Here is a 25,006-nt window from a genome sequence, read left to right as displayed (position 1 = left end):
AGCGATGATGGGGGGTGGTGGCGATAAGCTGGCAGGGAGGAGTTTCCTGAGGAGAGCTTTATGGAGGAAGCATCTCTGAATTGTGGCTCCAGAGAGGGGAGGGTTCCGTGTGGGATCCAACCCTCCCAGGCCCTCTTTGATGTGATAAAGGCAGGAAATCGGGAGCTGGGAGAAAGGACGGGTTGTCTGGGAGGGACAGCTACTTGGATTAGGTTAGGATTTGGGCTACGGTGGAGCAGAAGAGACAGCAGGCCCATGAGGAGGCTGCTGAGCGGTTGGAAAGTCCACAGTCACATTTAGGAGACTGCATTTGGGGGAAGCCTTGGGAAGGCTGTGCAGAAAGATACCCTCCTGCATGTGACGAAAGCAGTTTTAGTGGCTATATGACAAAGAGGGAACCACTATGGCTCAGCTGGTAAAGAACTTGCCTGCTAATGCGGGAGACAGGGGTTCGAAGATTAGCAGACACTGAGTGCCAGGCACTAGGTGAAGAAACGCAAGGAATGAAAATACATTCCTCCACATTCAGAGGAAAAATTATATATATTTTCATTATTCTACACGAAACTATGAGTGACAGCTTCTTTAAAGGACAAACAGAACAGCAGAGAAAGACAAATGAGAGGAGAGAGGGATTCTAGCTGGAAGTAGACTGAGAAGTGGGAAAGAGAGTCCAAGCTGGACTTGAGGCTGGCTTGGGTTTGAAGGGAGGTGGCGAGGTAGGGGAGGGACATCCGGAGAGAGAGGACACAGACGAAGTAAACGCACAGCAGGATGTGTGACTGGGGGAGCCGCGAGGGACAACAGCAAGGAGATACAGTCTGTACGGCAGCTGGAACATGGGCTTAGGAGACCCCTGGGTCTGGACTTTATTCTGTACGGCAGCTGGAACATGGGCTTAGAGGAGACCCCTGGGTCTGGACCTTATTCTGTACGGCAGCTGGAACATGGGCTTAGGAGACCCCTGGGTCTGGACTTTATTCTGTACGGCAGCTGGAACATGGGCTTAGAGGAGACCCCTGGGTCTGGACCTTATTCTGAGGCTGCAAGGACCCATCAAAGGTTTAGAACAAGAAAGCGACAGAGATCAGAGCTAGATAACCAACAAAGTGTTGTTCTTAACCATCTGCAGGAAAGGGGAGTCCATCACCCACTTAGGTCTTTTACTTATCGCCTCTCCTCACCTCTCCCAGCAGGAAGCTCTCTCTAATGTCTGACACAAAACTCATCCCTGTGATCTCGATGCTTCCTGTGCCTTGTGAATCTCTATGTCAGAGAATTTCACAGGATTCAAAGGAGACATCACTCAAGAGAAAGCAAAGGAAAATGATATTCTACCCGGAGACTCAAAGGATTAACCAAATAACTTGGACTTTATCCCAAGAACCATCCAGGAGAAGAAACATAACTCACACGAGACTATTACTTATGGGAAAAAAACAATCTTGTGCTGGAAAGGTACTCGAGAGAGAGAAGAAGGGAGAGGAGGAAAGGGGAGCGGAGAGGAAGATGAAGAAGGATGAAGACCAGAAAGAGGAAGAAGAGAAGGCAGATGAAGAAGAGGAAAGGGAGGTGTGCGAGTGAAGCTGCACCCACCCTCCTGCCAATATATCCAAGTGCTAAATCCTAATACTTGTGAATGTGACCTTATTTGGAAATAGGGTCTTGGTGTATGTAATTAACTTAAGGACCTCGAGATGTGACCCTCCAGGATTTAAGGCCCCACATTCAATGACTGGTGTTTTTACAAGTGAGACAAAAGGGAGGTTCGAGATGCAGAGGCAGAAGGCAAAGGCCACACAGAGGCAGAGATGGACGTCAGGCCTCCACCAGCCAGGAATGCCAGGAGCCATCCGAAGCTGGAAAGAAGGATTGTCCCCCAGAGCCATCAGAGGGCGCAGGGCCCTGCTGACATCCTTTCGGACCTTGGGTCTCTAGAAGTTGTGAGAGAATAAATTCCTGTTATTTTAAGTCACCCAGTGTGTGGTCATCTGTACCAGAGCCTCAGCAGGAAACTAACACACTTGGGGATCCCCCATGTGGGTGTGCGTGGGGAGATGGGGGGAGCCACAGTGTACTACCCTCGAGATGCTTCTGGTCTGATGGCATGCTTTACCCCGGGAAAGTCCAGCCAACAAGGGAAATCTGAGTCTGCCAGGCCATGCAGGATGTGTGTGAATAACCGAGAAGACACTCAAAGTGGAATCGAGTAAACAAGTGGAACTTGGCGTCCAAATGCCTCTGGCAGCCTAAGGAAGTGGAGGCCAGGCTTTTCTATGGGGCAGGCCTTGGCTTTGCGGTCCAGTATGTGCCCTGGACACATGCTTCCCTCTGTCTCAATGGAGGAGGGTCTTTTGTCTCCTGAAGCCTCAGGATCATAAATAACCCATAGAAACCCAGTGGGGGGAGGTTTGTAGGCATGAATTATTTGTAACTGTCATGAAAGGCCCCTGCCTAGAAGGCCCTGCACTCAGAGTGCATGACATGCACAGTGGTTCCTATCCTCCCCGGGCTCTTTGCCTCACCTATTCATAGCCTACGAGGGATCTGGGGCTCAAGCAAATGCCCCTAAATGAGGACATTTACCCTCCATAAAGTACACATGTAGATGAACAACAGCTGACCACCACATGGCGTGTGACAGGGTTTCTGAGCTTGCAGATGACAGGTTAGACTTTAATGCAAAGGAAGAAAAAACAAACAAAAACTTCCCTAGCCAAGCAAAGCAGACCCAGCTACTGAAGAAACGAGCTGCTTGGGGTGATCCGATGCCGGAAATGGGTGCTGGATTACCCAGCTCTCTTCTCCCTGGCTGTCTCCTTTAGGACTAGTCATCAATAGGATGCATGTGTGCATGAGAGTATACACACACACACACCCCACAACAGCAACACTGCTGGCAGGCAGCCCGGCCCACGGGGAAGCCTGCAGACTTCCAGCTGAGGCTGTGAGAAGGGTGTGCATGCCCACGGGCAGACAGAGCCTGGCTCCACAGAAGGACACGGTAGTCCAGGCCCATGCGGTGACAAAGGGGCAGCGGCTTGTGCTCCGGCCCCTCCGTGGGCCCTGCACACTCGAGCGGTGGTAGAGGGGGGAGGAGGGAGCACGGAGCACAGGGGGTGTCGCCCCTGCCAGGGAGGCTGCTGCAACAGCAGCTGAGCTGGGGCTGGGGGACATGGAGTGACTGAAGGGACTGATCACAGATTCTGAGGCATTTTGTCTTTGTGACCACATAATGAGAAGCTGCCGCCAACACCAGTCAACAAGCCTTGAGCCAAACGCACCCCGTTTCAGGTTCTAACCTGAGAGGAACGTCAGGGCGGAATTATGAGGTGCTCAAACAGAAAGCCCAGGATGAAAACCCTGGTGGCTTCCCAGCTGCCCCGACACACAGTGAGACACAACAGCGAAACAAAGCCACTCTGCTGCTGGATTCATCTGGCCTTGAGGCGGAAGGATGGGAAAATTGAATTTGGCATGCCCGCTCTGCCCTGGGTTTTTCCTTCCAGCCCAGCTCACAGTTTGGGGTTCGCAAAGGCATCTGCCTCCCTGTGCGAGAGTTCAGCAGGGTGAGGACCAGGTTCCTCTCTTCAATAAATCATACTTATCTGCTCCTGAAACTCCCCAGTCATGGTATGCTTTGCCTTTATTTCTCACTCCCCATTCTTTTCCCCTCAGTTCAATCCTTGCTCCATACCCTCGCTGTCCTAGGGCAGAATAAAGCAGCTTCCACTCGGAGCAAATTTTCTGGAGTCTTCCCAAGTCAAGTGAAAAATCAAACAGAGGATGTCAGAGAAAGCGGCACGCCTCAGACCTCACCCCCACCCCGAGCCTTATATAATCATTTCATCATCTTGCTTATGAAATCAAGATAAATCAAATTCCTGTGGCTAAATTCCTCCAAGTGCTTGAGAACGGGACTTTAGGGAAGGAAAGGTTGGCGATGTACTGCATGGCCTGCTGCTAGCTAGAGCTCTGAGTGGTGTACTTTGTCGGGAGTCTCGGTATTGTTTTAACTGAGATATAATTGACACACGCCATTCTATTAGCTTCAGGTGTGCAGTATGATGATCCAGTATTTGGATCACTGCAAAACGGTCACCACCGTAAGTCCATTTAACATCAGTCACCAAGGATTTTAGTTATTTTATGCCATTTCCTAACTTTGCATGCCTTTTCTTCTTTTTCCATGTCCTTTTCCCACCCTCCATCATCTACTGTAGAATTTGACTTGGGCCCTCTCCCTGTTTGCGTCTCTGGGACCTGCTTCATTTCTCTGAGCATCCAGTTGGTTCGAGTGCAAGGTTAGATGCACTATTACACCTCATCAACAGGAGGCGCCAAATATATGATGTGCTCCAGCGGAAGGAGTGCAGGCTTTTCCCTGAGACAATACAACCAAGTGTCCTCTTTTAAAAATTCATACCCTGTGAACCAGAAGCTATTTTCATGTCTGGCTTAAGTGTTTGTAAGGAGCGTGCTGGGAAATGCAGCAAAATGCAGGAGCTGTCTGCAAATAGATCTCCAAGGGAAAAGGCACCATCCTTGGCATCCTTGCTGCTGGTAGCAAGGGAGTTTTTAAAAACAAAATCTACCACAGAAAATATGCAGGCTCTTGCCACTATAGGCAGCTCAGGGACAGTCAGGTGGATGTAAAAGCCTGGAAAGTAAAAGGTTTGAGGAATTTCTGGGTCCCTGCAACACTGCTGGGTACAGAAGAGATAGCAAGCTCACGCTCCCCAAAGAGAGCATCATTTCCTAGTCCATGGAGTGAGTGAAAGTGAGTGTTAGTTGCTCAGTTGAGTCCAGCTCTTTGCGACCTGACCCCATGGGGTGTGTAGCCCTCCAGGCTCCTCTGTCCATGGAATTCTCCAGGCAAGAATACTGGAGTAGGTAACCATTTCCTTCTCTGGGGCTCTTCCTGACCCAGGAATCAAACCTTGGTCTTCTGCACTGCAGGCAGATTCTTTACTGTCTGAGCCACCAAGGAGGCCTGTCCTAGTCCATGTCGATCCAATTCTTTATGGGGTCTCTAGATACCTCCAAAAAGGTGGAGTAGACTGTAAGTCTGGGACAAACTCCCTTTTGACGTCTTCAAGAAGCCTCCTCATAGGTAAAACCAGGTGGGGAAAGGGCAAGAAAAAAAAAAAAACTTGTGGAGTTAGGAGACTGGCTAGTGCCTCCCTCAGTAGACCCTCTGCTCTCAAGTCTTACTGATTCGATTCACCATTTTCCTGTTATCCGTGCAAGAACACCTTTCTGATTAAGTATCAGCCACTGAACCAGTCATCTCTGAGCCCTGTCCGTGAGGTGTGAAACTGAGCAGGACCCTGTGGGGCTCCTGAGTGTGGAAGCCTTCCTGTGTCCCCCAGTTCTTATTTGTAGGGAATAGACTCCTACCTCCACGACCTTCCCTGAGTCCCAAAGGGCAGATTCAAACAGTTGCTAATCAGGGACAAGAAGGACACAGAGACAAGGGAGGAAGAGTCAAGAAACAATTTTGGTACGGGGAGGGAGGAGGGAGGGGGTTTCGGGATGGGGAACACGTGTATACCTGTGGCGGATTCATGTTGATGTATGGCAAAACCAATACAATATTGTAAAGTAATTAATCTCCAATTAAAATAAATAAATTTAAATTAAAAAAAAAAAGAAACGATAGTGCAACCTTGCGGCGGCAATCTGACTCCTCCTCAAGGATACGCAGAACAGTGTCTTTGACCGCTTTACAGAAGACCCCAAATGGAAGATGTAGCATTCTTCATTCCAGAGAAAGCCAATCAACACCAGATTAAAAGGAAAATAGAGAAGCTCATTAAGAGATCACCTGAGGCCAGATTAAAGGCATGAAGACCCTACACACACCATGATCTTATCAGCAACCCCACCCTTGAACCCTTGCTATCTAAGTCCTCACCAAATCCTCTTGGTTGCAACACATGGTTTTTGGGGCACAAGCCCACTGTGTCCCACTTTGCCTGGCACAGAAATAAAAGTGTTCTTTCCTATTTCACCCAAAATTCTGTCCCTGAGATTTGACTCAACAAACCGTGGAAAATTCTTAAAGAGATGGGAATACCGGACCACCTTACCTGCCTCCTGAGAAATCTGTATGCAGGTCAAGGAGCAAAAGTTAGAACTGGACGTGGAACAACAGACTGGTTCCAAATCAGGAAAGGAGTACATCAAGGCTGTATATTGTCACCCCGCTTATTTAACTTATATGCAGATGCACAGCACATCATGAGAAATGCTGGACTGGATGAAGCACAAGCTGGAATCAAGGTTGCCAGGAGAAATATCAATAACCTCAGATATGCAGATGACACCACCCTTATGGCAGAGAGTGAAGAGGAACTAAAGAGCCTCTTGATGAAAGTGAAAGAGGAGACTGAAAAAGCTGGCTTAAAACTCAACATTCAGAAAACTAAGATCATGGCATCTGGTCCCATCACTTCATGACAAATGGGAAAATAGTGGAAACAGAGACAGACTTTATTTTTCTGGGCTCCAAAATCACTGAGGACAGTGACTGCAGCCATGAAATTAAAAGTCACTTGCTCCTTGGAAGAAAAGCTATGACAAATATAGACAGCATATTAAAAAGCAGAGACATTACTTTGCGACAGGGGTCTGTTTACTCACAGCTATGGTTTTTCCAGTAGTCACGTATGGATGTGAGAGTTAGACCATAAAGAAAGCTGAGCACTGAAGAATAGATGCTTTTGAACTGCGGTGTTGGAGAAGATTCTTGAGAGTCCCTTGGACTGCAAGGAGATCCAACCAGCCCATCCTAAAGGAAATCAGTGCTGAATATTCACTGGGAGCACTGATGCTGAAGCTGAAGCTCCAATACTTTGGCCACCTGATGCAAAGAACAAAGAACTGACTCTTTGGAAAAGCTCCTGATGCTGGGAAAGATTGAAGGCTGGAGGAGAAGGGGAGGACAGAGGATGAGATGGTTGGATGGATCACCAACTCAATGGACATGAGTTTGAGCAAGCTCCAGGAGTTGGTGATGGACAGGGAAGCCTGGCATGCCGCAGTCCATGGGGTCACAAAGAGATGGACATGACAGAGTGACTGAACTGAACTGAGATTTGATTCAGCATTGGTGCACAGAGGTCAAGATTTTGGCATCAGGCATAGGGAAAAGAGAGAGTCAGATGACTATCCCTTAGGCTATGGTGTGGGATTTATGGGCAGAGCTTCTGAGGTATAAAGAAAGGGAGGTGTCTCTATGGATGCCATCTTACAGTCAAGGTTTCAAAAATCTAAACACTAACAAGAGAAAGGCATGTGCCCAATAAGTTGATGGATTTGTAGGTTAATTTGTTGGTTGTCTGGTTGGTCAGCTAATCTGTTCATTCACTCACTCATTCACTTAGTTTTAAATGTTTACCATTTTTTCCTGGTGGCTCAGATGGTAAAGCATCTGCCTACAATGTGGGAAGTCCCGGGTTCAATCCCTGGGTCAGGAAGATCCTCTGGAGAAGGAAATGGCAACCCACTCCAGTATTCTTGCCTGGAAAATCCCATGGATGGAGGAGCCTGGTAGGCTACAGTCCATGAGGTCGCAAAGAGTTGGACACAACTGAGTGACTTCACTTCTTCACTTGTACCAAGCTCTAAGAGAATTGATCAGGACAGAGGTGAGTTAGTCAGACAAGGCCCAGCCCTTAAGGAGCTTCTAGAAAGGCCCACAGCTTAGAGTTACTTGGAAGTATAATGAGAGATATCAGTGAGGTGACCAGTGCTTATTGGATCAAAAGGACAGGGGGCCTCACCAATACCAGAGAGACTGAAGAGAAGACATATGGAGTCCAAGCCCACTGGTGGATTCACCTGAGAAGTTTAAGTTAAGTAAGGGCAGGACAGACCATTAAGTGACCCTGGTAGCAAGTAAATTACAACCAACAAAGTTTGCTGTGAGAAGCATCAAAACTGGATTGCTCCATGCCACACATCACAGTAACAACCATCTGCATGGACATCTGGGCTGGGGTAGACTTGTGTGTGAGCTCCTGATGCAGGCGTCCCAAGGGGTTGAACTAACATTTGTTTCCATAATCTAACATCTTAGAAGGTAGTTAGCATTCTGACAGGCAGCCTAGTTTGAAATCCTGACTCTCCAGTTATAGGGGAACAGGGGCTAGAATAAAGACCTCCATGACTCACTGGCAGATTTTATAAGGATGAGCTCATAGCCAAAGAGACAATTTTAAAGAGTAGGAGGAGCATTTAAATGGGAACTAGGAAGCACAGACATGTGACAGATGAGGTAGGAACATGAAACTTGACCGAGCCAATAAAATAACCAGAAAGTCACTTGCAAGGAAGGCATCAGAAGTCAAGGAGACAATATGTCTCAGCAGCCTCCTAATAGCACATGTGTGTGCTCAGTAGGGTCTACTCTTTGTGACTCCACCGAATACAGCCTGCCAGGCTCCTTTGTCCATGGGATTATACCAGCAAGAATGTGCTGTCAAATGCTCTTTGACAATGTAAGGCTGGCTGCCCTTTAGAAATCAAATGGACTACAGGGCACTTGTAGGGAGTGAGGGAAAGCTGAGTTTAGGAGGATGTTCAGAAAGCAGGGAGACTGCCAGCAATCTCTGCTCAGGATTCACTGAGGACCCAGCAAGCAGCCCCCCACCCCCCCAACACCGCTGAGTGTCTTTGGCTTCTTGATGTTTCACAGACAAGACTCATCTACTCTGCAGGTCACTGACCACTGGAGCCACAAGAGAGATTAAAGATTGTCTAGTTCCCGTTTCCCAAAGATGCTCTGCAAAACGCTCACTCTGGCAGATGTTAGTAGGTGTATTAAAATAGATAACAGATACTAATTGGTACAATTCAGAAAGTGTTCAGGGGCCAAATGAATGTGAGAAATATTGGGCTACACATCTGAGGCTTCACGATGCCAACCTGCTCACCTGGGGATGAGCCCCTAGTCTGGGACTCTTTAGCACCACCCTAGTTATTATCATTAATTACCACATACTTCTAAGAAAATATTAGGAAGGTACATTAATCTCCAAAGGATTGTATTGGCATGTCAGTCCTCTGCAGTAGCCAGATCCTTTCTAACTCCTAGTAAACACGCTGTGTCACTGACATGATGTTGATAAGGGTTAAGATGAATTACAACGCCCCTCCAGCCCCACCTCCCCCACACCGAGCTCTTCCAGTTCCTCCCTCCATTCTGTCCTGGGAGGACATCGGATCTGTGATGAGCCCAGCAGCGCCATTCTTTCCCAAACCTCCCTGACGAATCACCTGGTCCTCTGGTACAACTTGAGGGGCCCAGGGACAGACCTTGGAATCATCTGTCTGGGAGATTTCTACCTGTTCAAATTTAGCCCCTATTCCCCTTTTAAAACTTTCAGCACCTGATAGGATCCCTGCATTTCCAGAAAAGCTAAGCTCACCAATAACAATGATGATAGCAACACATAACGTTGAGAACAGGTCAAAGCACCCTGCTAAGGTATGATCACTGCTTCTATGTTAACAGTGAATGAACTGGGATCCAGAGAAGTTAGGTAACGGGCCCAGGGTCACAAAGGAGAGTCAGGATTTGAAAAGAACTTTTTACTCTAGAGTCTATATGTAGCCACCACTACTTACTGCCCCCATATGAGTGTTCAGTTCAGTTGTTCAGTTGCTCAGTCGCTCAGTCATGTCCAACTCTTTGCGACCCCATGAACCACAGCATGCCAGGCCTCCCTGTCCATCACCAACTCCTGGAGTTCACCCAAATCCATGTCCACTGAGTTGGTGATGCCATCCAACCATCTCATCCTCTGTCGTCCCCTTCTCCTCCTGCCCTCAATCTTTCCCAGCATCAGGGTCTTTTCTTTTTTTTTTTTTAATGCTTTCTCTTTTTATTTTATTTTATTTTTTTCTAATTTTATTTTATTTTTAAACTTTACATAATTGTATTAGTTTTGTCAAATATCATAATGAATCCGCCACAGGTATACATGTGTTCCCCATCCCGAACCCTCCTCCCTCCTCCCTCCCCATACCATCCCTCTGGGCCGTCCAGTGCACCAGCCCCAAGCATCCAGCATCGTGCATCGAACCTGGACTGGCAACTCGTTTCCTACATGATATTTTACATGTTTCAATGCCATTCTCCCAAATCTTCCCACCCTCTCCCTCTCCCACAGAGTCCATAAGACTGTTCTATACATCAGTGTCTCTTTTGCTGTCTCGTATACAGAGTTATTGTTACCATCTTTCTAAATTCCATATACATGCGTTAGTATACTGTATTTATGTTTTTCCTTCTGGCTTACTTCACTCTGTATAATAGGCTCCAGTTTCATCCACCTCATTAGAACTGATTCAAATGTATTCTTTTTAATGGCTGAGTAATACTCCATTGTGTATATGTACCACAGCTTTCTTATCCATTCATCTGCTGATGGACATCTAGGTTGCTTCCATGTCCTGGCTATTATAAACAGTGCTGCGATGAACATTGGGGTACACGTGTCTCTTTCCCTTCTGGTTTCCTCAGTGTGTATGCCTAGCAGAAAACCCTAAAGATTCCACCCTAAAGATTCTACATAGAAAACCCTAAAGGGTCTTTTCAAATGAGCGAAACATTACAGCCACTGCTCTCCTTTGCTCTGCAGCCCCCATGCCTACAGATAATGGGAGGGAATTCACCTGACTGTGTACCTACCACCTGTAAGGGCCTGTGCCTTCCACCTGACCATCCTGCCACAGCCACCCTGTGGGGCAGACAGGATGAACCCACAGAAGAAGAATAGCTGTACTTACTCAAATTCCTCCCTCACTGCTCCCGCCTTCCCAGCTAACAAGTGGCTGAGTCCAGGTATGAGGCTCTAGCTTTAAACCTCATACTTCTTCCAGAACTTTATTGCGTCCTTGGAAATGGCTGCAGATTTATACATAATGAAGCATGGGGTCCTGTCATTATCTCTCACCTTTGTGATCATATGCTTGGGGGTGGGGCACTAGGGAGGATCCCTGAAAATCCACAGAAGGCCTCACAGGTCCCTAAACATCACTCCTGATCCTCTTGAAGAGAAAAGGGACTTGATTTTGATTTATATTTTGTTGTCCTGAAAGAATTATGGTCTTATCACTCACACCCATCTCTTTCCTTCCCCACCCTTAATTTCAACACCCCGATTTTAAAATGATCTTTATAGCTTGACAGTTTAATAGATGATTTTCATTCCACAGAAGCCCTCACTGTGGAAGAATGACAAGGAAAATATGGGCTGTGTAGAGATCATTTTAAAAACTTAGTGATGCAGTGAGGAAGGGGATGTATTTCCAAGCACCTGGCTCTGCAGTCTGTCTTCGCCTCTTACCAACCTTCCATGAGAAATTGTTTGGGGAGGAAACTGCAAGGCTTTCCAATGCCAGCTACAGCCAAAGCTCTGTTCAAGCCTCCAAGCTTTGATCTCCTCTTCTCCAGAATATTAATAAAATGCCCTTTGGTTAAAGTGGGCTAGAAATGTACTTATAGTATTCATCACAATTCACTATGGCAACCTCCATTTTAGAAAACAGGCGTTAGGAGGCTCCTGCTTTGAAACCACCAGTAACTATTGTCCTAGGTCCCTCCCAAACTCACTAGGTTGAGACCTTATCAAGCCAAGGGAAAAAAAAAATCTATCCTGGAACAAATTACTATATGCAAACATGATGCAAACATACTCAAAAGCACAACAATCTTGGCTTTAAAAATAAAGCCTCCCACACAGAAAATGAGCACCACCCTACTAATAACCTACATGCCAATTATCCCATGCGCTGACGGCTGTTAATTACCCAACTGCTTGTCTGCATATGTCAGTTACTTGTGGTCCATTTCTACTACTGTCCAACAATGAGCAGGAGGACCGATCTCCTAGCTCCTGGGAGGTGAGAGCTCCCCTCCGGTCACAAGGAGAGTAGAGCCCAGGTGAAACATCGACTCAAGAAGGGGTCTGGTTATAAAGAGTGGGGCAAAGGGTGAACCCAGAACTTCTCTCCTTTGCTCTGCAGAACTTCTCAGACTGAAGGTGGAGGGAGAGAATGGGTGGTGGGGAAGAGAAGGTTATAGTGAGTAGTTCCTACAGGTGTCAACTATGTGTGTTTTGTTTTAATGTATGTGATCTTCCCATTAAACCTAGTTAGGAGGGAATTCTATTAGACCCTTTTTACAGATGAGAAAACTGAGGCTTAGGCTATTTTAGTAACTTGCACAAGGGCACACAGCTAGTCAGGAGTCACACCAGGGTTCAAACCCAGGTCCTTAACTCTTCTTAGTTACTAACACTGGCCAGGCTGACCTGCTGGTCCATGCCTCCCTGGCACACCCAGCAATGGCGTGGTTGTCACTTTGGGGGGAAACCTTCTCAAGTTTCACAACCTGAGATATGACTGTGATTTACTGTACAATTTTTGGAGTGTGCTGGAGAACAACAAAGGCCATGAGAGGTGTTTCAGAGACAAACTGGGAGAAGGCAATGGCACCCCACTCCAGTACTCTTGCTTGGAAAATCCCATGGATGGAGGAGCCTGGTAGGCTGCAGTCCATGGGGTTGCGAAGAGTCGGACACGACTGAGCGACTTCCCTTTCACTTTTCCCTTTCATGCATTGGAGAAGGAAATGGCAACCCACTCCAGTGTTCTTGCCTGGAGAATCCCAGGGATGGGGGAACCTGATGGGCTGCCGTCTATGGGGTCACACAGAGTCGGACACGACTGAAGCCACTTAGCAGCAGCAGAGACAAACTGTGCCACCTCTGAAGGAAAGTTATGACCAACCTAGATAGCATATTAAAAAGCAGAGACATTACTTTGCCAACAAAGGTCCATCTAGTCAAGGCTATGGTTTTTCCTGTGGTCATGTATGGATGTGAGAGTTGGACTGTGAAGAAGGCTGAGCGCCGAAGAACTGATGCTTTTGAACTGTGATGTTGGAGAAGACTCTTGAGAGTCCCTTGGACTGCAAGGAGATCCAACCAATCCATTCTGAAGGACATCAGCCCTGGGTGTTCTTTGGAAGGACTGATGCTAAAGCTGAGACTCCAGTACTTTGGCCACCTCAGGTGAAGAGTTGACTCATTGGAAAAGACTCTGATGCTGGGAGGGATTGGAGGCAGGAGGAGAAGGGGACGACAGAGGATGAGATGGCTGGATGGCATCACTGACTTGATGGACGTGAGTCTGAGTGAACTCCGGGAGCTGGTGATGGACAGGGAGGCCTGGCGTGCTGCGATTCATGAGGTCACAAAGAGTCGGACACAACTGAGTGACTGAACTGAAGTGTGCCACCTCTGAAAAGTCAACAGATTGAGAGAAAGCAGAGGCCGCAGGAGAATGCTCACGTGGAAAAGCTGAGCGCCACATGTAACCAGGGCCCCACCACAGGATGTGAGCTGCTTACCAGGGAGCAGGGCACGTGCGTAGTTTGCAATCTGCTGCTTACAAGCCAGGTGACCTTGGAAACGTGATTCTGTTCTCCGTGGGGCCCTAGTCTATTCCCTTGAGAAGTGGTGTTGGTACTGGGATATGAAGGCTGTTCTGAAGATTTAATAAGCTGACATAAAACATATACTGACACTGTGACTAACTGGAGTTGGTAACAATGTTACTATTAATAGTGTGCAAAGCTCCAGCTGCCGGTAGGAAGATGTCCAGAGAGCCTGATACCCTAGAAAGCCAAGGGTCTGGGATGGGGACCTTTTATCCCCTTTTTATCGTGGACGACAATATGCCACCTCCCTCAGAAGAAAGGAGGAAGCTGTGCTTTCCTCTTGACAAGACACAGATGCCCTGGTGACTGACTCAACAGGTCAGAACAACTTCAGCTTTCTCTCCATGAATGGAACTGGCCAAAAGACTGGGTGAGGACCAACCCCACCAGTGACCAAAGCAAAGGGACAAGGAGGCCAGAGCAGCTGGCCCCTCGGCTGCAAGAGGTGCAGAGATCCCGGGGGTAATATCCACCCCACAGAACATGCTGCAGAGAGAGTGCCCTGATGTTCTGGAGAATGAGTACCCTCTACACACAAAGGTAGAAGCATAAAACAAGAAAGAAGAGTGTCCAGTGGACACAACAAATAATAGTAACTCACAACTTAATTGAGTATGTACTATGTTCCAAACTCTGTGTGTGGGAGCTTTGCAGTATTATCTTACTTAATCCTCACAATAATCCTACAAGGAGACCTTTCCATAAGCCCCATTTTACAGACGGGGAAGGCAGCATTTAGGGCTTTCAGAAGCACAAAGTGGCACAGCAAGAAGCAGACTGAGGTCTCACTGGGCTCAGAGCCCACAGACAAGGAAAACCCAAGGTCAACAAAACGCTGGACTGGCCTTCAGGTTCTGCCCCCTTCATCACTGCCTATGACTCCTTCCTGAGTTGGATCCCAAGAGCAGTGCCAAAGGCTGAGGGTGCTCATACACATGGACTCAGGGGTGAGAGGGTGAGGCTTGGGATACAGAGGCCAGGGTCAGCCATGAAGCTGTGAGAGGCAGAGAGAAACCTGGCCAGTGAGTCGTTTCTGGCTCCAGTTCTTCCCTTACTCATCCAGCTCTGTGAACTTTCTATACAACGTCACATTTGTGAAATGAGGGTGGTGGGGAAATGGAGGAGAGACTGGATAGGGTTCTTGCCGTGCGCTGGAGGGCGTCCACAAGACCAAACAACTCCCCAAACCCATGTCAAAGGCACCGTGTTCTCAGGCATCTTTGCAGAATAACACACTCGATTTTGCCAAGATAGAAACAGCCACAAGCATACACTTCACTTGGCCAGAAAAAAAATAGCTACAAGAATGATTCATGCATGTAATGTTCTCATCTTCTATGCCCTATGTAACTAGGAATTAATTCTCAGAAGGACACAATGAGAGACTACAATGGATATACCAAAATGACAAGCCTCTTTTTTTTTTTTTCCCCAAGAAAAAGAATGGCTATCTCTTTATAGAAAAGAAATCACTAAAATTCTCTCAGATCCATACCAGATTTATAGGCATTTCAGATTGGAAGGATATTTGAAGGTCAACTGATCTGACTCTCCATCGGATGACTAAGTCTCTTCCACAGTGTTTCTGAGGGGGTCTCCAGAGGATGCCTAAACACCTTCAGGACAAGAAACCGGATACCTACTGCTTTCATTGAGCAGCTCTGATCTTCTCCGAGGTCTCGCTCATACTGTCTACAGCTTTGGTTCTTCCTCTGTGCCCCGTGGCCATACAGACCATGCCAACTTCTTCTCCAAACAGCCTTTCAGAAACACGGCCCCCTGAGCCTCCTCTTCTGCAGAGCTGTCGATCATTCTGCACTTACAAAAACAATCTGACCACTGACATGCTGTTGTTTTGGTTGTCGTCCTTGTTTTTCTAAGATAGATTTATTTGATCCACAATTATTCCAAGATGATTAGTCCTCCAAATAACCCAAACTGTACATTTTTTCCATCCTATATTACCAGCAACACTGAAAGCTGATTATAATCAACTTGCTTTCATAAAAGAAGGAATCAATCAAATAACAGACTTTAAGAGAATCCACTTAGCTAAAAGTATCAGCAGCAGGCATTCCATGTTCACAGATAAACAAGGAGGAACTGTGAATGCACATTTCTCCCCCACTGCCCATTCCCCATTGGAATTTAAATGACCAGTTTTCCAATCACAGGGCCATAAAAATCATCAATCATCTTAGCCACAGCCTCACATTTTATGATGTAGATGCTGAGACCCAGAGCTCCCATCTCTTTCTCCATGCCATCCCCAGATGTTTTTTAAATTCCCTGTTCTAGATTAGGCACTGGGATACCAAGCCCCTGCCCTCCCAGATCTCTGAGCAGAGACTCACAGGGCAATGCAAGTCAAGGAATTTAAAACAAGTGGAAGCACACTGGTGCAATAGCCCAGTGACAAGTGTTTGGAACTTTGTACAAAAAACCTGGAAGGCAAAAGGCTGTTTCCTTTCTTGTGCCTTGACTCAAACTTCCCTTTGTTTAGCAAACTGATCCTTTAAGACTCAGCTCAGGTCTCATCACCCACCCCCAATACTTTCTCTCTGACTCCTTTAGCTGCCTTCCTCCTTTATGAGCTCATAACACCTTGTACAAATCACATTCAGGGTACTTAGCATCATGTATCGTATTTATCCCTCCTGTGTGCATCTTCTCCATTAGACTTGAGGTTCCTGAAGCTAATGGCAACCTACTCCAGTGTGCTCGCCTGGAAAATCCCATGGACAGAGGAGGCTGGCAGGCTACAGTCCATGGGGTCGCAGAGAGTCAAGTATGACTGAACGACTTCACTTTTTTTTTTTTTTCCTTTTCTTTTTATGAAGCTAGGGAGCTGAGTGTTAATTCAGTTTTATACATCTAGTCTAGTTCAGTTGGCATGTATGGGATTTATGAACAAATAAATATTTCAGCATACCCTTAAGATATGAGCATTAAAAAGCAGAGACATTACTTTGCTGACAAAGGTCCATCTAGTGATAGCTATGGTTTTTTCTGTGGTCATGTATGGATGTGAGAGTTGGACTATAAAGAAAGCCGAGTGCCAAAGAATTGATGCTTTTGAACTGTGGTGTTGGAGAAGACTCTGGAGAGTCCCTTGGACTGCAAGGAGATGCAACCAGTCCATCCTAAAGGAAATCAATCCTGAATATTCATTGGAAGGACTGATGCTGAAGCTGAAACTCCAATAGTTTGGCCACCTGATGCGAAGAACTGACTCTGGTGCTGAGAAAGACTCTGATGCTGGGAAAGATTGAGGGCAGGAGGAGAAGGGGATGACAGAGGATGAGATGGTCGGATGGCATCACCAACTCAATGGACATGAATTTGAGCAAGCTCTGGGAGTTGGTGATGGAGGGAAGCCTGGCATGCTGCAGTCCATGGGGTTGCAAAGAGTTGGACACAACTGTATGACTGAACTGAAGGGTTTGGGAGAAAAGAATTCCAGGCCAGGAAGCCCATGCAGAGACATGGTGCTCTGAAGGGGTGCGGCATGTTTACAGAACCATATGGGTCATTTTCCTGGTGAGAGTGGTGGGTGCGGGAAGAATGACTGGGGTTGGGGCTTAGGGGTTAGGTTTGGGCCAGATGTGGAAAGCCACATAAACCGCGCGGGAGTGAGCGGACATCATGCTGTGGTTAGAGTGGGGCAGAAAGTCTTTACAGAGGGGAATGACGTCATCCCAATGGTCACATGAGTGGCCAAGGAGGAAGCACTGCATTGAGGAGACGCACAAGGCGTGAGTGTGTTACTGCTTGGTCCAGGATGGAGGAGATGCTGTATCAGGGGTGCTGTGGTCCAAGAGCTCAGGGAAATTCCTGGGGAGGAGAGCAGTGTGGACTGAGGTTTGAGGGTACAGGTAGAAGCAACGGGATGTGATGAGTAAACGGAGGCATGGGAGGCAGGGAAGAAGCATCGAGGACGATGGCAGCGTTTTCCAACCTGGAGCCCCAGGGCGACACAGACAATAGAGACAGGGACCATGAGAAGAGGAGCAGTTTGAGGGGTGGGGGGAGATCACGAGGTCGTTTCTGGAAAGATTCCTAAGACAGTCCTCCTGGATGAAGTCTATAGGTGGAGAGCTACCTGCTTGACCAAAGGAGATAAATGAAATGCAAGAACATCGGTCATGAAAACCCAAGTACAAGACACATTGTCTAATCCTTGCAGAGACAGATGGAGCAATTCTGATGATTTGAGGGTGAAAGTAACAAGTTCAGATGAGAGATCTTCTGGTTCTTAAAACCACAAATCATCTCTCAGTCAGTTAAACTGACATCTGTATATAAAATAATCTCCAGAGAATCAAATCCCATCTCTTATTTTCTGGACTCAACTGATTCACTTTCCTATCTTTTTTTAAAAAAAAATATTATTACCAGCTGGCTAACAGCCTCACACCATTTAGTGTGCTCTAATCAGCAGGGAGAATTAAGTTGACATTAATTAAGTGATCCCACTCAACCATTTTATTGACTAACAACCTCATTTTTTTTTAAAAACTCATCTTTTCAAAATGCTAGAAGGTGAGGATTTTACTGAGGAAAAGCCCACAGACACACTCAGAAGCAAACCCTTCTGCACCAAAATCAATCCATCTTTTAATCAAGTAACGTCCTTTTCTCTCTCATTTTATAGCAAAAGCTCCAAAGAGCAAGCAACAAGCAGAACCTCTAGAGAATCAGCTACTCCATTTAAATAAACAGCGAAAGGACTTCCTCAGCCCACATGGTTATCCTAAGAGCACAGAGACTGCTCTTGGTAGAAAAGAGACGGAAACTGCACACTCACCCGCTTCCTCAAGTTGTAGGTGAGAATGAGGTTCCGGGAGAAGGAGTGGGAGAAGGCTGTGTAGAATTCCAGCACTTTCTGCAGGGCGTCCCGCTTGATCACATGGAGGTCACAGTAGGTCAAGGCCCTCACATTGGCACAGGACTGGGCAAGGGTGGCTTCCTTCCAGAACACGTCTCCAAACACGTCTCCTTTCCCTGAGGAGAGAAGGCGGTGATGAGCAAAGTGCCCGCCAGAGGAGTCTGGCCGTCGGCGCCAGCTTTCCACCGTCTCCCAGGACTGCTGTGCATTCGGCATTCTAAGGCTTGGGCTCAGAAAAGGCCAGACTGGTTTTAATTTGGACCTTAATGACACGCAACTTCAGAAAACTAAAAAGACCATAGGATACATGTCAAAGTTCAGCCAATAACTTCGGGATCACTTGTGACCTCCCGAACATCCTATGTGAAACTGGAACCGCACGTTATTCTTTGTCAACCCTGGTTTTCCAAAACACTGACCATAATCTGTAATGATGTTACTTGCCTGTCTCCCAGCGTGAGCTCTCCTGTGTCCCATCCCTCCACTAACACAGTATCTGGCAACACAGTAGGAGTTCTCACAATGTCTGCTGGCAAAAGAGAAGGAAGGTAAACTGTAGGTCTACATTAGTGTGACTGAGAGGCACACCCTCGGCTGCAATGCGGAGGGCGTGTACTCTTCATCAGGAGCTGAAAAACAGGAGGTGTCTCCCCTGATTAGCATGACCTATGTGGACGAAATCAGGCAAGAGTGAAGCTCCTCTTCCTCCAAACTCTGTCCACCACCCTGAGGTTTATATGCGCGGTGCCTCATCCTCACTCTCTCTCTCCCCCATCCCTCCTTCCATGGCCCTCACCTTGCCAGATGCCCTCCTGGTGGTATAAAAATATGGGCCCTATATAAGCGGCATCTTGAGGATCCTCTTATGCCTAGCATTCCACAAGACTATATTTAATTTTTTGTTTTTTGTTTTTTTAATTTAAATTTATTTTAATTGGAGGCTAATTACTTTACAATATTGTATTGGTTCCGCCACACATCAACATGAATCCGCCACGGGTGTACACGTGTTCCCCATCCTGAACCCCCCTCCCACCCCCCTCCCCATATCATCCCTCCGGGTCATCCCAGTGCACCAGCCCCAAGCATCCTGTATCAAACCTGGACTGGCGATTCATTTCTTATATGATATTATACATGTTTCCATGACATTCCCCCAAATCATCCCACCCTCTCCCTCTCTCACAGAGTCCAAAAAACTGTTCTGTACATCTGTGTCTCTTTTGCTATCTCACATACAGGGTTATCGTTACCATCTTTCAAAATTCCATATATATGCATTAGTATACTGGAAACAGTGTCAGACTTTATTTTTTGGGGCTCCAAAATTACTGCAGATGGTGACTGCAGCCATGAAATTAAAAGACGCTTACTCCTTGGAAGGAAAGTTATGACAAACCTAGATAGAATATTCAAAAGCAGAGACATTATTTTGCCAACAAAGGTCCATCTAGCCAAGGCTATGGTTTTTCCAGTGGTCATGTATGGATGTGAGAGTTGGATGTGAAGAAGGCTGAGCGCCGAAGAATTGATGCTTTTGAACTGTGGTGTTGGAGAAGACTCTTGAGAGTCCCTTGGACTGCAAGGAGACCCAACCAGTCCATTCTGAAGGAGATCAGCCCTGGGATTTCTTTGGAGGGAATGATTTTGAAGCTGAAACTCCAGTACTTTGGCCACCTCATGCGAAGAGTTGACTCATTGGAAAAAGACTCTGATGCTGGGAGGGATTGGGGGCAGGAGGAGAAGAGGATGACAGAGGATGAGATGGCTGGATGGCATCGCTGACTTGATGGACGTGAGTCTGAGTGAACTCTGGGAGTTGGTGATGGACAGGGAGGCCTGGCGTGCTGTGATTCATGGGGTCGCAAAGAGTCAGAGGCGACTGAACTGAACTGAACTGAACTGATACTGTATTGGTGTTTTTCTTTCTGGCTTACTTCACTCTGTATAATAGGCTCCAGTTTCATCCACCTCATTAGAACTGATTCAAATGTATTCTTTTTAATGGCTGAGTAATACTCCATTGTATATATGTACCACAGCTTTCTTATCCATTCATCTGCTGATGGACATCTAGGTTGCTTCCGTATCCATTTAACAAGTCAACAGAGTACTCATCCCACGTAGTGGTATTCTGGTTCAAACTTCTATCAATCTCTTCTTGCCTAGGGATATTCTTCCAACCTTTCCCAGAGATTGAGGTTTTAACATATGTCTAATGCAGAGCTTAATTCATTCCTGGCACAGCCTCTGGTTATATAACAAATAGCTTGAAACATTGTTTCTCTTGCCTTTAAATTTTCAGCACAGATAAACACAAATCTGAATCTCCAGGGAGCCAGAGAGAGGTGTTTGGGAAGGAAGGAAACAATGCAACCAGGGTGAAAACCAATCTAACAACCCTTGAGGGAGCTGTCAGCCCATGCATTCAGATCAGCCACACTCTACATCTGGAACCCAGGCACCTGCGACTCAGTGTGCTTTACAGGGCAGCTGTTTTCCTAATTCATGCAAAAGGACGCAATTAGGGCTTTAAGCATCTGAACAGAAGTTGACCTTTTCTCAAACACCAGAAAGTGTCCACCCTAAGCACATAAGGTACTCCACGGGTACAGCCTCTCCAAGCACCTCCACGACATGAGCTGAGAAGCAAATGTGCTGGACACGTTATTTCACACACTGTGTTTATGAAATAAAGTGCAGCTTTAATTTGTGAACATAGCTTCATCGACTCATACGAGTAGGATACAAGGTTGGGTAGCTCTTAGGCAGATATGTGCCTATGCTATTTAACCCCTTACCAGGCGTTTTTTCAGCCATCTGTAATATGAGTGTGGTAATGCAAAGCAGGAGCCAGCCGATGGGAATGTCTCTCTCTGTGGGGTACCACCAGGCCTCCATGGAGAGGGGTTCATTCAGTGTGTGCTCCCTAGCATGCATGGAGTCCTCATCGACAAGGCTGGACAATTCATTCATACATATGGAGCATTCTATAACTCCTCTCTACTGCTCTGTCATGCCTCTCATGCCTTTCATAATTATGTATTCCTGTTCCCCTAGACAATGCTCTTTTTCTGACACGCAGTGTGACAGATAGTCAAAACACAGACCCTACTCTCATATTGCAACGTATGTCAATAAAAGTGAAAGTGTCAGTCACCCAGTTGTCTCCAACACTTTTGAGATGCCATGGAGCCCACCAGGCTCCATGGGGATCCTCTAGACAAGAATACTGGAATGGTTTGCCATTCCCTTCTCCAGGGGATCTTCCAAACCCAGGGATCAAATCCAGGTCTCCCACACTGTGGGCAGATTCTTTACCGCCCAAGCCAGTGGAGGTCTCATTCTATGTCAAGAGGTAAAGCCTAATTCCCTTTCCTTAAACCAGAACTCACTTTAATCCCTTGCCTTGGCCAACAGAATGTGGCAGAAGCGATGTTCTGGGATTTTCAGGCAGGGTCATAAGAAGCCTTGTAGCTTCTGCCTGGGTTTCTTGGAACACTGACATCTCAGGATCCTCCCTCTTAGACCCAACCACCATGTTTTGAGAAGAACAAACCACACAGGAGGTCACACAGAAGTGCTCTAACAGTCCAGCTGACAGCCAGGCTCCACTAGTCTCGTAAGCAAGCCATCTTGGTCCTCCAGCTCAGACAAGCCTTCAAATGACTTCAGCCACAGTCAGCACTGGACTGAACCACGTGTGGGAAGTTGAAGGGAGAACCAGCAACTGAGCCAACCAACCACATAATCATGAGAAACAATTAATTTTTTAAGCCACTAAATTTGGGAGTGGTTTGGTCAGCAGAAATAGATAACCAGAACACACAGAATCACGGAGCTCTAGGCTGAAGGGCCCATAAGAAATTACTTAGTGGTTTAAGTCAGAACTATTGAGAATAGATCATTGGTAACCCTGCCTGATTCTTATTAAGAGTACTTCATCTAAGCAGCTTAAGCTTCCATCAACAGATGAATGGATAAAGAAGATGTGGTGTATGAATACGTATAGGTACACACACAACACGGAACAGTACTCAGCCAAAAAAAGAATTAAGTGTTGTCATCTGTAGCAATATGGATGGACTTTGAGGGTATTCAGTTCAGTTCAGTCGCTCAGTTGTGTCTGACTCTTTGCGACCCCATGAATCACAGCACGCCAGGCCTCCCTGTCCATCACCAATTCCCGGAGTTCACCCAAACTCATGTGCATCGAGTCAGTGATGCCATCCAGCCATCTCATCCTCTGTCGTCCTCTTCTCCTCCTGCCCCCAATCCCTCCCAGCATCAGGGTCTTTTCCAATGAGTCAACTCTTCGCATGAGGTGGCCAAAGTACTGGAGTTTCAGCCTCAACATCAGTCCTTCCAATGAACACCCAGGACTGATCTCCTTTAGGATGGACTGGTTGGATCTCCTTGCAGTCCAAGGGACTCTCAAGAGTCTTCTCCAACATCACAGTTCAAAAGCATCAATCCTTCGGCGCTCAGCTTTCTTCACAGTCCAACTCTCACATCCATACATGACCACTGGAAAAACCATAGCCTTGGCTAGATGGACCTTTGTTGGCAAAGTAATGTCTCAGCTTTTGAATATGCTATCTAGGTTGGTCATAACTTTCCTTCCAAGGAGTAAGCAACTTTTAATTTCATGGCTGCAATCACCATCTGCAGTGATTTTGGAGCCCCCCCAAAATAAAGTCTGACACTGTTTCCACTGTTTCCCCATCTATTTCCCATGAAGTGATGGGACCAGACGCCATGATTGAGGGTATTATGCTATGTGAAATAAATCAAAGGAAAAATGAATACTGGATGATATTATTTACATGGAAACTTAAAAAAATTCAACAAATTAGTGAACGAAACAAAAAAGAAGCTGACTCATACATACAGAGAACAAAACAGTAGGTATCAGCGTGAGCAGAGGGAAGCAGGAGGGGCAATACAGAAGTAGAGGAGTAAAAGATACAAACTATTAAGAAAAGCTACAAGGATTATACTGTACAATGTGGCTATTATTAAATATCCAATACTTTATAATAACTATAAATGGGACATAAATTGTGTTAAAAACTGTGTTACTATACTGTATATCTGTAATATTATAATACTGTATATCAACTATACTTCAATTTAAAAAGCAATGGAAAAAAAAAGCTATGGAAAAAGTATGAGGGGAAATTTTTGAAGAAACAAACTGGAGAAATGTGGGTTATTTAGCAATATAGTCATTATACTCCCATGTCATAAAAATAGACATAAAAAATAATCACAGGAAATATATCAAAATATTAAGTGTTATCTCGGGATTGGGAAGTGGATTCACAAATCACGATTTTCCTTGTTTATACTTCTACTCAAAGTATAATATTTTGTAATCAGAAAAAAATATTACTTCATTTAAGCAAAACCCAATATGTGAACATTATATACCTCAAATGAATTAGGAGTAGTCTTTCTAACTATAAAAGAACCCATAAAGTAAAATAATAGCCCCCTCATGTATATTTGACATGAGTTTATTTGTAAAAATTCAGTTTATAAACAACTCTTCAGGGGCATATCTATTGTTACCACAAAGAGCAACCATATTGTGTTTTAAACATAGCAGGAAATAAATCACACATCTTTAGAAATGACAATATTCCCATTGTGAAGAGTTTTCCAATCAAAGGTTTTGACAGCAACAATAAATGGAGACTAGTTCCTACCACACCAAGTATTTCACGGTGAGATAGTCACGATTAATCTGTAGGGTCCAGGAAGTCTCAGTGTTGTCATAACTTGCATCTGATTTTCAGCCCCAACTGAAAATCATACTTTCTTCCTGTCAAGGCAGCCTTTTTTGGTATAAATGATCTGTTAGTGAGATTTAAGAAAGAGGTGTCGGAGGACCTGTCAGATTCAAAACAAACCCAGGACTATTCTGGCAAATGAGAAACGTATTTATGACATGCAAAACTGTCAAAGGGAAGGACACAGAGCATTTGGCAGCTGCCTGTGAACCACACACATTGCTGGAATCATGACTTCCTGGGTCAGGGCTACGCATCAGAGGCCAGGACAAGCTCTATACCCACATTCATCTCTGTTCCCTAGTGTGAAATGATTGTTTGCTGAAGAACAAAAGGTACCCCTGCACACTCAGCAATCAAACTTCTGCAGGCAATCAGCTTATTGATTTATTTATTACACTGAGATGCTGGGTGCAGAATGTTAAAACCTAATGTTCCAGGATTCGAAAAGACATACTAAGTGGATGTTCTCAGCTGGGAGAAAAGAAAAAAGGAAAAACAAAAGAGAGGGGGGGAGTAAGGGAAAGGTAGTCTCATTAAAACTCCAAGAAAACATCCCTGTGGTAATTAATCCTCTTCCTCTCCCACCCCCAGTTATACTCAGCTTTCTTTACTGAACCTCCTCTTTTGCTGTAAACATAAAAAGCCCTCTGGGGTACAAAGGTGGGGCTGAGGAACAGTCACAAAGCAGAGGTGGGAGTTGGACAGGGGGCTCAGGTGGCACTGGGAGAGGGAGGGGAGCCCTCCGCAAGGAGCCCAGCACAGGAGGAGACCAACATCCCATAGAACAGGGTCCCCAGCCCCAGTCCA

General features: G+C 46.1%; 1 protein-coding gene across 1 annotated transcript in view; it reads right to left on the bottom strand.

Annotated features, from left to right (window-relative positions):
• KCNH1 (potassium voltage-gated channel subfamily H member 1) overlaps positions 1–25,006 on the bottom strand; it is a 441,878-nt gene that overhangs the window by 92,137 nt on the left and 324,735 nt on the right. The window contains exon 10 of the mRNA XM_070768644.1: positions 18,321–18,517. Within this exon, the coding sequence (XP_070624745.1) occupies positions 18,321–18,517 (197 nt within the window). The remainder of the gene's footprint in view (positions 1–18,320; positions 18,518–25,006) is intronic.

This window comes from Bos indicus, chromosome 16, assembly GCF_029378745.1.
Source record: "Bos indicus isolate NIAB-ARS_2022 breed Sahiwal x Tharparkar chromosome 16, NIAB-ARS_B.indTharparkar_mat_pri_1.0, whole genome shotgun sequence".
NCBI lineage: Eukaryota > Metazoa > Chordata > Mammalia > Artiodactyla > Bovidae > Bos > Bos indicus.
The sequence above is the reverse complement of the archived record's forward strand: the minus strand, read 5'-3'. Positions and strand labels throughout refer to the sequence as shown.